Below are 13,545 nucleotides of genomic sequence, written 5' to 3'. Positions count from 1 at the left end.
GTGCAATCACCTTTTGTACATGTGAGCACAAGTGGGTAACACAGTAGGCTCCATGATTGACTGACACCCTTCTCTATGACTGTTTTCCTACTTTTCACCAAGTCTGACAGAGAAATTACTATTTTTTACAAGGTAATGGGTGTTCCATAATCTACATTACTGCCTATTTTCAGACACTTTAAGATAAACAAATGAATATAGTATGAAAAAAAATCAGTGTAATGTCCTGTTCAGTCAAGTCTATTTTACTTAATATTAAGATATGGCCAAATTCAATGTAAACAATATGCAGTAGTGCAGAAAACGCATCCCCTCTGTCAACTACTTCCAATACCCCCAGTGAGTTAACAGCATCAACTCCAACTGGACTCGCAACTCCACCTTTGGAGCGTAGAGATGATGGACACGAACTGTCTGAGCTGAAGGTAATGATTACCACACTCTGGGGGAATATAAATGATATAAAGATTGATATAAATGGTATAAAGAGTGACATAAAGAAGGATATAAAGGATATAATGAAGGATACACACAAGATAAATGACAAAATTGACAACAGAATAGACAAGCATCTTCAGGGTATAAAACAATAACATGTACATTTAAACAATAACTTAGCAGCAAGTTTTAAAAACATTCTAGCAGCATGCACGAATACAATGAGTTGCTGCATCCACCACACAACAAACCACCCGAGGTGTCACCTGTTGCATTCTAGCAAGAATTTATGAGAAAATACAGGAAAACATTAGTAAAATTGAGAATAACAATAGAGTACTTGGTGCCCATCTTGAAGAAGTCGTACTGAAGAACCTGAACAACTGACTTTCACGGTCAACAAACAAGCAGCTGCCGTAGAATCCGAGTGCAAAGTGCTCATGATAAAGTAGTTGTGCTGGAAGATATATATTGAAAGGACAACATCAGAATCGAAGGTCTACCTGAAAACCTTGAAAGTCCAAATCCAGTGAAATTCATAGTTGGACTATTCTCTAAAATAACTGGGAGAGAACTTCAAATCCAACGGCAAAATGTCAACAGCTTACCACATACGTGGATTGAATGCCTCAAAACCAAGAATGTCGATGTCAATTTATTTATATAGCACATTTAAAACAACATAGGAATACTGTGGTCAAAGTGCTTTACAATAAAAGAAGAAAAAAAAACATACAATTAACATAAATAACAATAAAATAAAAAAAACATAAATTAAATACTGTAAATAATAAATAGAAGTAAGATTACATAATCACAATGAAGAAAACCATCAGCATTACTGAAGGTCACAGAATGCAAGTGAATAGAAGTGAGTCTTTAATCTTGTTTTGAACAGTTCAATTGTAGACGACTCCTTTATGTGATGAGATAAAGAGTTCCACAGGCGAGGAGCAGCAGCTGCAAACGCTCTGTCCCCCTTAGTTTTACACTTGGTATGAGGGACAACAAGAGACAACTGACCAGAAGATCTAAGCACTCTAGATGGCTGGTGTAAAGCACACAATTCAGATAAATAGGCAGGAGCAAGCCCATGTAAAGATTTAAAAACTAGCAATAAGATTTCAAAATCAATTTCAAAAACTGACAGCAGCCAGTGTAAAGAAGCTAATATTGGAGAAACAGAGTCACACTTTCTTGCCCCAACTAGAAAGCGAGCAGCAGCATTCTGGACAAACTGTAACCTGCGTATCAGGGATTTGCTAATCCTAGAATACAGCGAATTGCAGTAATCAAGCCGAGAAAAGATAAAAGCATGAGTAGCTTTCTCAAGATCCATAAAAGATAAAAAATCTTACCTAAAAGACGAAGATAGAAAAAGCAACTCTTAACTACAAAATTAATCTTTTTCTCAAAAGAGAGGTTACTGTTGAAAATAGCACCAAGAATGCGGACTTGAGGTTTGCAAAAGACAGAGAAAGAGCCGAGAAGTCCAAGTCCAATTTGGGATTTAGCTGATGGACCCACTATTATTATCTAATTATTATTAGATTCTATAAACTCACTCCGATGTAAGAAAGCAGCAGGCCCAGATGGTTACCCAGTGGAATTTTATTAAAAAAAAAACTTTCAAATAAGTTAGCTCCACTACTATTAGCAACATTTATAGAAGCCAGAGACAACAAACTTCTTCCTCAAACATGCCAAAGAAAAATAAACACTTTTTACAATACATACATACATATTATACAGACCACTGTATAATAATGATGTTAAGATACTCTCCAAAGTTCTAACTGGAAGGATTGACAAAGTACTTCCTTCTGTAATATGACAAGACCAAACAGGATTTATTAAAGACAGACACTTAGCTTCTAATCTTCGATGTTCGCTTAATGTAATATACTCACCCATAAAATCTAACAAACCAAAAATATCTTATTATCTTTGGACATAGAAAAAAAAAACATTTGACATGGCTGAATGGGAACACCTGTTCACCACATTTTACAAATTTGGGTATGGCCCAAACTACTTTATACCAGTCCAGAAGCTTCTGTTTGTATTAATGACATTATTTTAAACAACTTCAAACTAGAATGTGGTACTTGACAAGGATGCCCTCTATCACCATTGCTCTTTGCAATTGTCATTGAGCCATTGCCCATTCACTTTCAAAATGTATCAGACATAAAGGTGATTACCAAAGGAGAAGTTGAACAGAAATTACCAATAAATGCAAATGACAAGGTACTGTATATATCAGACCCACAATCATCAGTACCAGCAGCAATCAGTGCAATAATAGAATTTCAAAATATATCTAGACTCAAAATTAATTTTAATAAAAGTGGGCTTTTTTCCAGTGAACTCTCTAGCAGACAATATTAAACTGGACACCTTTCAAATTACTTTAGATAATCAGTTTAAATACCAAGGGGTAAACATTACAAGTAAATATAAAGATCTTTTTCAAGAAAATTTTGCTACCTGCATTGAAAAAAAGTAAACAAGATGTAAATAGACAGTCTACCCTTCATCTCACATTAGCAGGGAGAATCAATACTGTCAAGATGAACATCCTTCCCAGGCTTCTTTTTCTATTTCAGAACATCCCCATATACATTAACAAATCGTCCTTTAAGAAATCAGATTCAAGCATAACCTCAATTATTTGGAATTCGAAAACATCCACACATCAAAACGGTGACTCTACAACAACCTATAGCAGAAGGGGGCATGGCGCTACCTAACTTTCAATTTTATTACTGTGCGGCAAATATACAAGCTACTGTATAAAGGCCTGGGCGTTGACACAAATTGATGAATATACACAAGCATGGTCTGCAATAAGAATAAAATCTTGGTGTACTTGTTTATATGTCCTGCTTTGTGTTCCAGTAAATACAAATTATTATCAATATACTAATAATCCAATTGTACATCAATCACTCAGAATATGGAACAAATGCAGGAAGCACTTTAAGACAGAGGAGCTTTTATCAGTTGCACCAATACATTATAATTACCTTTTTCTACCCTCTCAAACTTACACAATATTTAATGTTTAGAAAATGTCCAGGTTTAAAACACTTAAGGAGAGTTGTATCTTCGCATCTTATTAACAAATATGCTTCAAATTTAACTTCCCATCAACACAATTTTTCCACTACTTTTAAATCAAAAAACTTTGCTAAAAGGAACCTGCCCAATTTTCCTCACCTCCCACCCATTCCTATTCCAAAGGAAATACTAATCAGTCTTGAAGACTCAGATAGCTTCTCAATAACATAAAAATTTTAAAGTCTCTTCCTTCGAAGATCCCAGGGTATGATGAGGAAATGATCTTCCAATTAAATTTCCGAGAAGGAGTGGCAGGCAGTCATGCATAGAATAGACTCCAGCTCCATATGAGCGAAACATTCAATCATTCAACTTAAAATCTTTTATTGTGCTCATTTACCGTGGGTAAAATTGTCCAAAATGTATCCAGGGCAAGATTCAATCTGTGAATGTTGCAATCTAGCTCCAGCACCATTGAGCCACATGTTTTAGGCGTGCACCAAATTAACATTATTCTGGACAAAAATCTTTGAATGCTTATCAGACAGCCTTAGTGTCACAATTACTCCTAACCCATCAACAGCTTTGTTTGGTGTACTCCCGGATGGGCTTACAGTGGAGAAGGACAAATTAATTGTAATTGTCTATACCACTACTAGTACATAGACGTATCTTGCTCAACTGGAAGAATCCCAGCCCACCTGTTATAAGCCAGAGGGTAACCGCTGCTCTGTACTATTTTAAATTGGAAAAAAAATAAATTTGCACTAAGAGAATCAGTTCAAAATGTTTTTATGGCAAGATCTAATTAATCAAATTTTGGAGTAAGCATTTATATTGAGGAAAAGGACAGTCTCCTTTCTTTGTTGTTTTTAAAGATTTGCTCATGCTGTTGGCCCTCCTCTCTTTCTCTTGGGCAGGGGTTGAATTATGGCTTGTTAAGTTTGACTTGATTATATGGAATGTTGTTTTCTGTAAATAAAATAAAATTAAAACATGTGGATGCATTTTATTTATGTAATTTTTAAGTCCACTTAATCCAGCTTAGAGTTGTGGAGAGCCAACACTGGACAGAAACTGGGAACTAATTCTGGATGAGAGCCCATTTATTCTGTTCAATGTGCCTAAAAGTCTCCAATTAACATATCCTGCATGTCTTGGGGATGAGGCAGGATAACTGGAGAAGTTAGACACAAACCCACACAGACACAAAGGGAACATGCAAACTCCACACAATTAGTAACTAGGTCTGAACTTAAACCCAGACTCCTGGAGCTGTGAAGCAGCACCACTACCTATTTCACCAAAATCTAAATAGGCAAAATACTTTGTCACTTCACTGTATTCTGCATATACTATACATGCTATACATTTCAAATTCTCGAAAAAATGCTGTTTAATAAGATTCCTGCACTTCTAGAGTTGTATAGATGTGCTGTGTAATGCTTCCCTTTATAACGAAATGAACTCCACTCCCTTTCATTTAAGTGTGGGTGTGTTGTTTCATCCTTACAATGGCCAGTACTACTGAACATTGATATGATATTACAGATCCAGGACAAAGCAGAGGGATGATAAGATTCCCTTTGCTGTGACATTTGTATTTTGCAGCTGTAAAAAGGAGAGAGTATGCTTGGGCCACACAGAAGAACACTTCTGCAGACAGCTGTTCCCGGGCATCACAGGCTCGAAATGCTCAGTCCACTCTATGTAGCTGACACTTTTTGCACAAGCTTTGACCAATCACAATAAAGAAGGCTGTGTTTTGTATATTTTGCAACTTTATTTAGTTTCTAGCATCAAAAATGGTGTTGCTTTCTGAGATAACTAAGGCTGTAGAATTTGGATGAATTAAACATTCTTTGCCTGTAGGCCTCATTAAACACTTCTGGCTTAGGTAGTTGTCCGAATTACACAAAAGTATCTTGAGCTCCAGCTGTACCCTTCTCAAGCTGTCTTCAACAACAAAACACACAACTGAAATCAGTAGACTGTCACTGCACTATTTCCAAGTGCTGTCCCACAACTCACAACCCCCCATGACACCATTCAGTCTTTAAAACCAGGATGTAGTTTTATTTAAGTATATTGATTAGTCTACCTGTTTAGAAGGTTTGACATTAAACAGCTTACGTAAAACTAAAACCTCCATTCTACAGCACAAGCTTGTCCTGGCTTTCCAAAAGTCTCACCTGCCATGTTCCAGTGGAGCGTCTGTCTTTACTCCTCCTCTTCTCTGATAACTGTTGCAGCTTTGCATATCTTTCTTTCTTCTTCAAACTAACCTTTTCTTTTGTTTCAATGTCATTCTCAATTCCACAACTAGGAGATTCATGTCCTTCGGCATCATCACTGGATTCTGAGTCATCTTTGAAAAAACTGTGGCATTTCTTTGCAGCAACTTTTCTAACTGGGGGGCCATCGTCACTGTCTGATTCAGTCTCATTCTCGTTTAGCATAGCGGAGGAGTTTCGCTTGCGGATGCTCCTGTGAACAACATACTCCTCATCGCTCCCAACTCCGTTCAACTCTTCTACTTTTGCCTTATCATCCTCTGTGCTCTCAGAAGAGCTTGCATTTTTTTCTGCACTGTCCTTGTACATTTCACTGTCCAAATCCACATCTGTATCATCACTGCTGTCTTGAAGTAAGCTTAAAGAACCAATTCTTGTTCGCCGCCTGTCAATACGAGATTTTCTTGTTTCTTTGTCTGCATGGGTTCTTCTTCTTGTCTGGTAGATTATGGTGCTGCCTGCAGTTGCCATACTGTGAAACCTGCCAAGATAAAGGAAATGGTCATTCTTGTTAGAGCCAAGTTTTATTGAAATACATTAAGCAATATTAGCTGCAATAGCTTCTCAGTAGTGGGCTTCCACTTTTATTCAGGCCCAATTTTGTAAAGGATTTTTGTTTTTAATAATGCGCTATAACAAAACTATATGAAGACACACCTTGTAGTGCTGCTGCCTTGCAGATCCTCTATCCTGGGGTCACTTTTTGCAATCGGTCATTGTGGGTGTGTAGTCTACACAGGTTTTCCGTGGAGTAGTACACTTTTTGCACATCTTCAAAGATGTGAAAGTTAAATGTTCATTCTAAATTAGCCCAATGTTAATGAAGATATGGATGTATCCAATGCTAGTGGAATAAGCTCCAGCCCACTTAGGGGCAGTGAACAGGAAAAAAACTACAAAGTCAACCATACCTGTGTCTGAAAAACTTAGTTCAACACACGTTCAAAGATGCAGCTTTGAGGATGATACAAAAAGATTACAGAAAAGCTACAGTGGGAGTTTTCATGCAGTATGCAAATACTTTACAAGTTTAATTGGTAATACAATGCAGTACTAGTCATACTGTTATACTTACAGGGTACATGCCTGACCAACATGCAATGCATCACCACACTCTGGCAATGTAAAATGTAGAAGTAGTATTAGCCATGCACCTTTTTGATGTGTGACCGGAAGTCTCACCCCCTCCATGTTACCCAGCCACGCCCCTCCACGTGACCTGACCCCCAGCCCCTCCACGTGATTGGTGGATGTAAAGGGAGGCCCCGACCCCTGGCGGTGGATTGGTGAAGGACACCCTGTCCCTGTCCAGACCTCTCCTTGAACCCGCCCCCTTGCACCTGATTGGTTAAAGAAACTGTCAAGGTAATTTTAATGGATGTCTGCCCCCTCCTTGAACCCACTCCTACCCCCACCCACCTGCTTGGTTAAACAAACTGTCAAGTACCATTTGATGGATGTCTGCCCCCTCCTTGAACCCACCACCGCCCCCCCCCTCTTCCCAGCCCCCCTCTCCCCAGGACAAGCCCAGGCATGTTACTGCCTTTACCTCGACAAACACAGACATGCCCAGGGTCTGCCTTGGCCCCCCTCTCCCTAGCACAAGCACAGACATGCCCAGGGTCTGCCCTCAACAAGTCCAGGCAGGTTGCTGCCTTGGCCCTGGATACGTCCAGGCACGTTCCTATCCGTACCCTGCCGGCCCACCCTACACGTCCCCGGCCTGAAGGGCCTGCCTCGGCCCCCGGTGAAGCAGCACCTGACGGCCGGCCTCCCCATACTTCCCAGTCCTCTCTCCGGAGGACGTGTGCTCCCTTCTGAAAGTACTGTATAAAAAAGCGAAACATCTTCTTCGGTTCTATCTATGATTTTAATATTAACACAAAATTAAATTATCTATCTAATCTTTGCTTTATCACTTACAGCTCCAGGTTTTTTCCATCTCACAGACAGATTCTCATCCCCCCGACAGCCCCTGCAAGCATGTCTCAGTGTGCCCGATTTCTTTTTCTCTCGCTGTGCAAATTGCTGCGGCAAGCTGACAAAAGAATCTGTCTGTGAGATGGAAAAAGCCTGGAGCTGTAAGTGATAAAGCAAAGATTAGATAGATATTTTAATTTTGTGTTAATATTAAAATCATAGATAGAACCGAAGAAGATGCTTCGCTTTTTTATACAGCACTTTCAGAAGGACTTTCAGAAGGGAGCACATGTCCACCAGAGAGAGGCCGGGGATGTGTAGGGTGGGCCGGCAGGGTACGGATAGAAATGTGCCCGGACTTGTCCAGGGCCAAGGCAGCAACCTGCCTGGACTTGTTGAGGGCAGACCCTGGGCATGTCTGTGCTTGTGCTAGGGAGAGGGGGGCCGGGAAGAGGGGGGCCAAGGCAGACCCTGGGCATGTCTGTGCGTGTCGAGGTAAAGGCAGTAACATGCCTGGGCTTGTCCTGGGGAGAGGGGGACTGGGAAGAGGGTGGGGGCGGAGGTGGGCTCTGGGTGGGGGACAGGGTGTCCTTCACCAATCCACCGCCAGGGGGAAGGCCTCCCTTCACATCCATCAATCACGTGGAGGGGGCTTGGGAAAGAGGTGGAACTTACAGTAATTCATCAAAAGGGTGATTAATGTCATTAATCATTTTGATTGACAGTTTGACAGAAGGTGCATGGCTAATACTACTTGTAGATCCAAAACTGTACAGGCAACGTGAAGGAATGAAGGTTAAGGAGCTGGGATTCAATTCCATGCCACTCTACGCTGGTCACTTAAACTACTTGTGCTTCAAAACACGCACATCCCTTTGAAAATCACACGTAAAAAGCTCTTTGCTATATACTTCTCTAAAGGGCAAGCGCATTAAGGAAAGGAGATTTTTTTTAAATCGTTTTTTACACCTGCCTGGAAGTTACAGGTGATTTCATATCCTGGAGTACTCACAGTGCTTACATAGAATTTCTCCAAATTCCTACCGTACTTCAAAGCCACACATCTTAGCTTCACTAATGGCACTGAATGGACGTGGTACAAGTGACTGTGTAAATATGCCTTGCAATACCCTTGTCCCCAGTTCTGTCAGGACAGGCTCTACGTACATCGCTTGTGACTCTGCCAAATAGTTAAATGAGCTGGTATGGGTGGCACAGTGGTGCAGTAGTAGACCTGCTCCCTTACAACATGGGAGACCAGGGTTCAAGGCTAGAAGTTTGCATGTTCTCTCCATGTCTGCCATGTGGGTTTCCTCCCACAGTACAAAGACATGCAGGTTACTTGGACTGACAGTGCTAAATTGGCACTGGTGCGAGTGTGTATTCACCCTTCCATGAGCTGGCACCCTGTCCAGGGTTTGTTCCTCACTTGTATCATATGAATGTGTGCATCATTCTACTGCCCAACCTTGACATTCCATTTTGCCTCCTACTGATTTTCTATCACCCCACTATATTTTCATATAGTACCTATCACAGCAAACTCTGCAAGGTGAAGAGCAACCTAATCTTGCTGCAACTGGCAGGAATAAATCCTGGAAGTGCCAACAAGCATCGCCATACTCTAAATGGTAACTTTTATATAGACCCATTGTTTAAACCTACGTTTAGTGTAGCATTGAGCCAGAGTCGATCTTGGTAACAATTGGCACAACCAGGAATACATTTTGAAAAAGCCATCAGTCCAGTTCACAGCAACATACACTCACCGTCCACTTTATTAGGTACTCCTTGCTAGTAATGGGTTGGACCTCCTTTTGCCTTCAGAACTGTCGTAATTCTTCATGTCACAGATTCAACAAAGTGCTGGAAATATTCCCCAAGGATTATGTTCCATATTGACATGATAGCATCACACAGATGCTGCACATCCATGATGTGAATCTCCCGTTCCACCACATCCCAAAGATGCTCTATTGGATTGAGATCGGGTGACTGTGGAGCCCATTTGAGTACACTGAACTCATCATCATGTTCAAGAAACCATTTTGAGTTGATTTGAGATGATTTGAGCTTTGTGACATGGCGCATTACCCTGCTGGAAGTAGCCATCAGAAGATGGGTACACTGTGGTCATAAAGGGATGAATACGGACAGCAACAATACTCAGGTAGGCTTTGGCATTTAAACAATGCTCAGTTGGTTCTAAGGGGCCCAAAGTGTGCCAAGAAAATATCCCCCACACCATTACACCACCACCACCAGACAGAAACGAGGCATGATGGATCAATGCTTTCATGTTGTTGATGTCAAATTGTGAACCTACTATCCAAATGTTGCAGGAGAAATTGAGACTCATCAGTCCAGGCAGTTTTTCCAGTCTTATGTTGTCCAATTTTAGTGAGCCTATGCCAATTGTAGCCTCACTTGCCTGTTCTTAGCAGTGTTGTACTAGTGTAGCCCATCTTCTTCAAGTTTGACATGTGCATTCAGAGATGCTATTCTGCGTCTGTTGTAACAAGTGATTATTTGAGTTACTGTTGCCTTTCTATGGGATTGAACAAGTCTGGCCATTCTCCTCTGACCTCTAGCATCATCAAGGCATTTTCACCCAGAGAACTGTGGATATTTTCCCTTTTTCTGACCATTCTGTGTAACCCCTAGAGGTGGCTGTTCCTGAAAATCCCAGTAGATCAGCAGTTTCTGAAATACTCAAACCAGCCCATCTGGCATCAGCAACCATGTCACGTTCAAAATCAATTCAATCACCTTTCTTCCCCATTTTGATGCTCGGTTTGAACTTCAGCGGGTCGTATGGACAATGTCTACATGTCTAAATGCATGGAGATGCTGCCATGTGATTAAACTGAGACAGGAGTAGCTAATAAAGTGGCCGGTGAGTGTCTGTCATACACAGCACATGGCACCTTCGCATATCCAACGCATGAAATAATCTTCCTTGGTAAAATCTTGCACATGGCCGTGACGATACTGGCCAGGGGTCCAGTTCAGAACAGGACAACAAACACCATAGTGTGGTCACACAAAACTAGATTACAGTACCATTTACAACATATTACGTTAAAAGAAAGCAAGTTTAAAAAAAAAATCACTAAGTGCTGATCACCAAATATGTCCCGAATATTCGGTTTAACCTTCTCTACTAAAGATAAAACATTCGAGCTGATAGTAGGCGTTTAACCTTTTAGTAATTTCGCTTGATTTCTCTGACTGACGTACTCCGAGAATCCTGCACTACAGTACAGCTTAACCACTCATTCTGAAGGATACGTTTCTGTCTGAGTTGTTTCGACGACAACCGCCGTTGTTGGAAAACGTGAGGCTGCGGGCAGCTGACATGCAGTCTTTGGCCAGGTAAACACGTTCGATCGCGCAACGTCCTTGACAGTGACAAGTCAACAGTTACCATATGAAATACTTGAGCACAATTAAAACATAAATTAATGCTAAAAAAAATCATAATTCTTCTGTACTTATTTCCAAGTCCGACTGCCCTCGGTTACTAACACATATTTTAATGCACTCGCTTAGGTCTGCCGTGTTAGTGGTGCCCTAGAGAGCGAGGAGATGCCCACTGAGATGAATATTAAAAGACAAACCAGATTAATTCATCGGTATAAAACATAACACTATATTCACGTCAAACTCAGGCAGGGATAATACTCAACCTAACGCTAACGCAGAGGGTTTCGCTACAAAGTCTAAATGCAGTTAACAGAAGTAAACTCAATAATCCTGTTAATTGAATCTAAAACTGTACCTGTAATTCACTCGGGCTGGGAACCAAGCACTTCGATGCCCTCCTACATCTCTCCGACTCCCTGTCAATTTCTAATGCGCAACAACACTTTGCCGCTTCTGCGTTTAAGTTCCGCACCAAAAATGTTGTCATCCTGCTAGGCGAGTCTGAAAAAGTAGCACTGCCACTCACAGCACCGGGGTGTAACTTCTTCTGGGTTATTATGGTACTTGGCAGACTAAAGTAAATGTCATCGCATTACCGCCACCTACTGTGCTGGAGTGGACAGCAGAGACTAAGGAAGCATACCGTACTGGAGGGGGAGATAAAAAAAATCAAAGAGGCCAACACTTTAAAAAAAATTCAAATAAGGATTTTGAAAGACTAAATTGCCAACACTGTCCTAATATACTTTCTATGCCAATAACCTAGCCTATAGATTTAATTTTTTAAAAAAGATGCATTCTTTGCTCCTTATATGCAGTACACTTCAGCCATTTATGTTTTACTGTTTCAGGATAAAAACATTTTCTGACATTTTGTTTATTCTAAACAGTGAAAAGTTTATGCCCGTGTGTCCAAGACGTAATCGTGTGATTATGACTTCTTTCCTCCTATTACTCCCCTCTACTTTCCTTTTTCCACACCACCTTCAGAATTTCATAGAAATGCCTTCCTTTCTTATCTTTATCGCAGCTCTGCTACCACATGGATTTAACGGATATTTTATTAAGACTTTTGCTTCCCCTTTATGCAGTGACACCTTTTTTATACTTTTAATACTAAGTGATTGCTTAGCCAAGTAATCAGCTACCTCCTTTCCCAGAATACCTACATGAGCAGGACTCCATAAGAAACGAACAGCTATGCCCGGAATCTTTAGTTTCCACAACTGTTGCTGTAACTCTATTATTATATCTGGCCTACATTTGGAATTTACTGACTTAATACTTGATAGAGCAAATATTGAATCAGAACAAATCAGTACGTGCTCTTGGCGGACCTCTTCTATCCATCACAATGCAATAATTATTGCCACCAACTCTGAGGTAAATACTAACAAGTTATTTTTCAGTCTTTTCTTAATGTTAATTTGAAACATGTACTGAAACCCCTGTATGACCAGTCATTGGATCTTTTGAACCATTTGTATACATTTGTAACAAACCAAAATATTTCCTTTGCACATATTGACTAACAATTTGCACAGGTAAATAACATTTTCCTTTTTCTTTCATTTTCTCCAGAACTAGGGTTTTATACCGTGTTAGCCATTATGGACGTAATGAGAAGTCAAGCGCAATGGCGAAGTAACTCGACAAACTTGCCTCGAAAACTTGCATATTGTAATCTTTTTAGTTAGCCAATAAAAAGTGTCATTTTGCTCGACTTCTCGTTTCATTTTCTCCTGAATGCTCAGATCCTCTCTAGGCAGGCAATACGAAACAACCGGTGAGGTACTGCAAGCTACAAACCCGGATGTTACTAGTCGTAGGCGGGGCATACGCTCATTTTTTTCTATCTAGCCAATCGCCTGTAGGGCTTTGCCGGTTTATAAAGGGATGCCGCGCCGGTAGGATATGCATCGCTTAAGTTTGGATAAATGCTCTGAGTGCGGTGTATGAGACATTTATCAAACAACAAAAATATTTAAAATTTAAAATGGGGTCACGGAATATTTTTTTTTATTAAATTGGTAATTACTATTTGTTAAAATTAGTGTAGCAAATAAATATTGGGCTATAGTGTTCTTTATTTTTTCCAAATTAATATTGTTTTGTAAGTGCTTTGTTAGTTAATAGTTTCTTCCTTATTTTTTAGTTGTCCAGTTTCATTGTTATATTTTGCGCTTTAAAATTTACCACCTGGATATCTATTTAAGGCAAACTTAAACCAGGGCGATGACTGCATGGCATCAAGTTCTTCTTTCTGTCTTGGCTCTATTTCACTTTGTTAGTCTTCTGTCTATGTAAGGTAAAGCGGTTTTCAGGTAATTTACCAAGTCTGTGTGTGGATGTTTTTTTCATTTTTGAGATTAATTTTAGGGATTTCTTTTGAAATTGAGATGTT

General features: G+C 40.1%; 1 protein-coding gene across 1 annotated transcript in view; it reads right to left on the bottom strand.

Annotated features, from left to right (window-relative positions):
* Positions 1 to 11,684, bottom strand: part of ccdc82 (coiled-coil domain containing 82) — a 62,451-nt gene extending 50,767 nt beyond the window's left edge. The window contains exons 1-2 of the mRNA XM_039745611.1: positions 11,497 to 11,684; positions 5,694 to 6,276 (exon numbers count right to left, since the gene is read on the bottom strand). Coding sequence (XP_039601545.1) covers positions 5,694 to 6,266 — 573 coding nt within the window. The 5' untranslated portion in view covers positions 6,267 to 6,276; positions 11,497 to 11,684. The remainder of the gene's footprint in view (positions 1 to 5,693; positions 6,277 to 11,496) is intronic.
* Between the last annotated feature and the right edge of the window lie 1,861 nt (positions 11,685 to 13,545).

The sequence above is a fragment of the Polypterus senegalus genome, chromosome 2, assembly GCF_016835505.1.
Source record: "Polypterus senegalus isolate Bchr_013 chromosome 2, ASM1683550v1, whole genome shotgun sequence".
Classification (NCBI taxonomy): domain Eukaryota; kingdom Metazoa; phylum Chordata; class Cladistia; order Polypteriformes; family Polypteridae; genus Polypterus; species Polypterus senegalus.
Note: the sequence above shows the minus strand (reverse complement) of the source record. Positions and strands in the feature narration are given on the sequence as shown.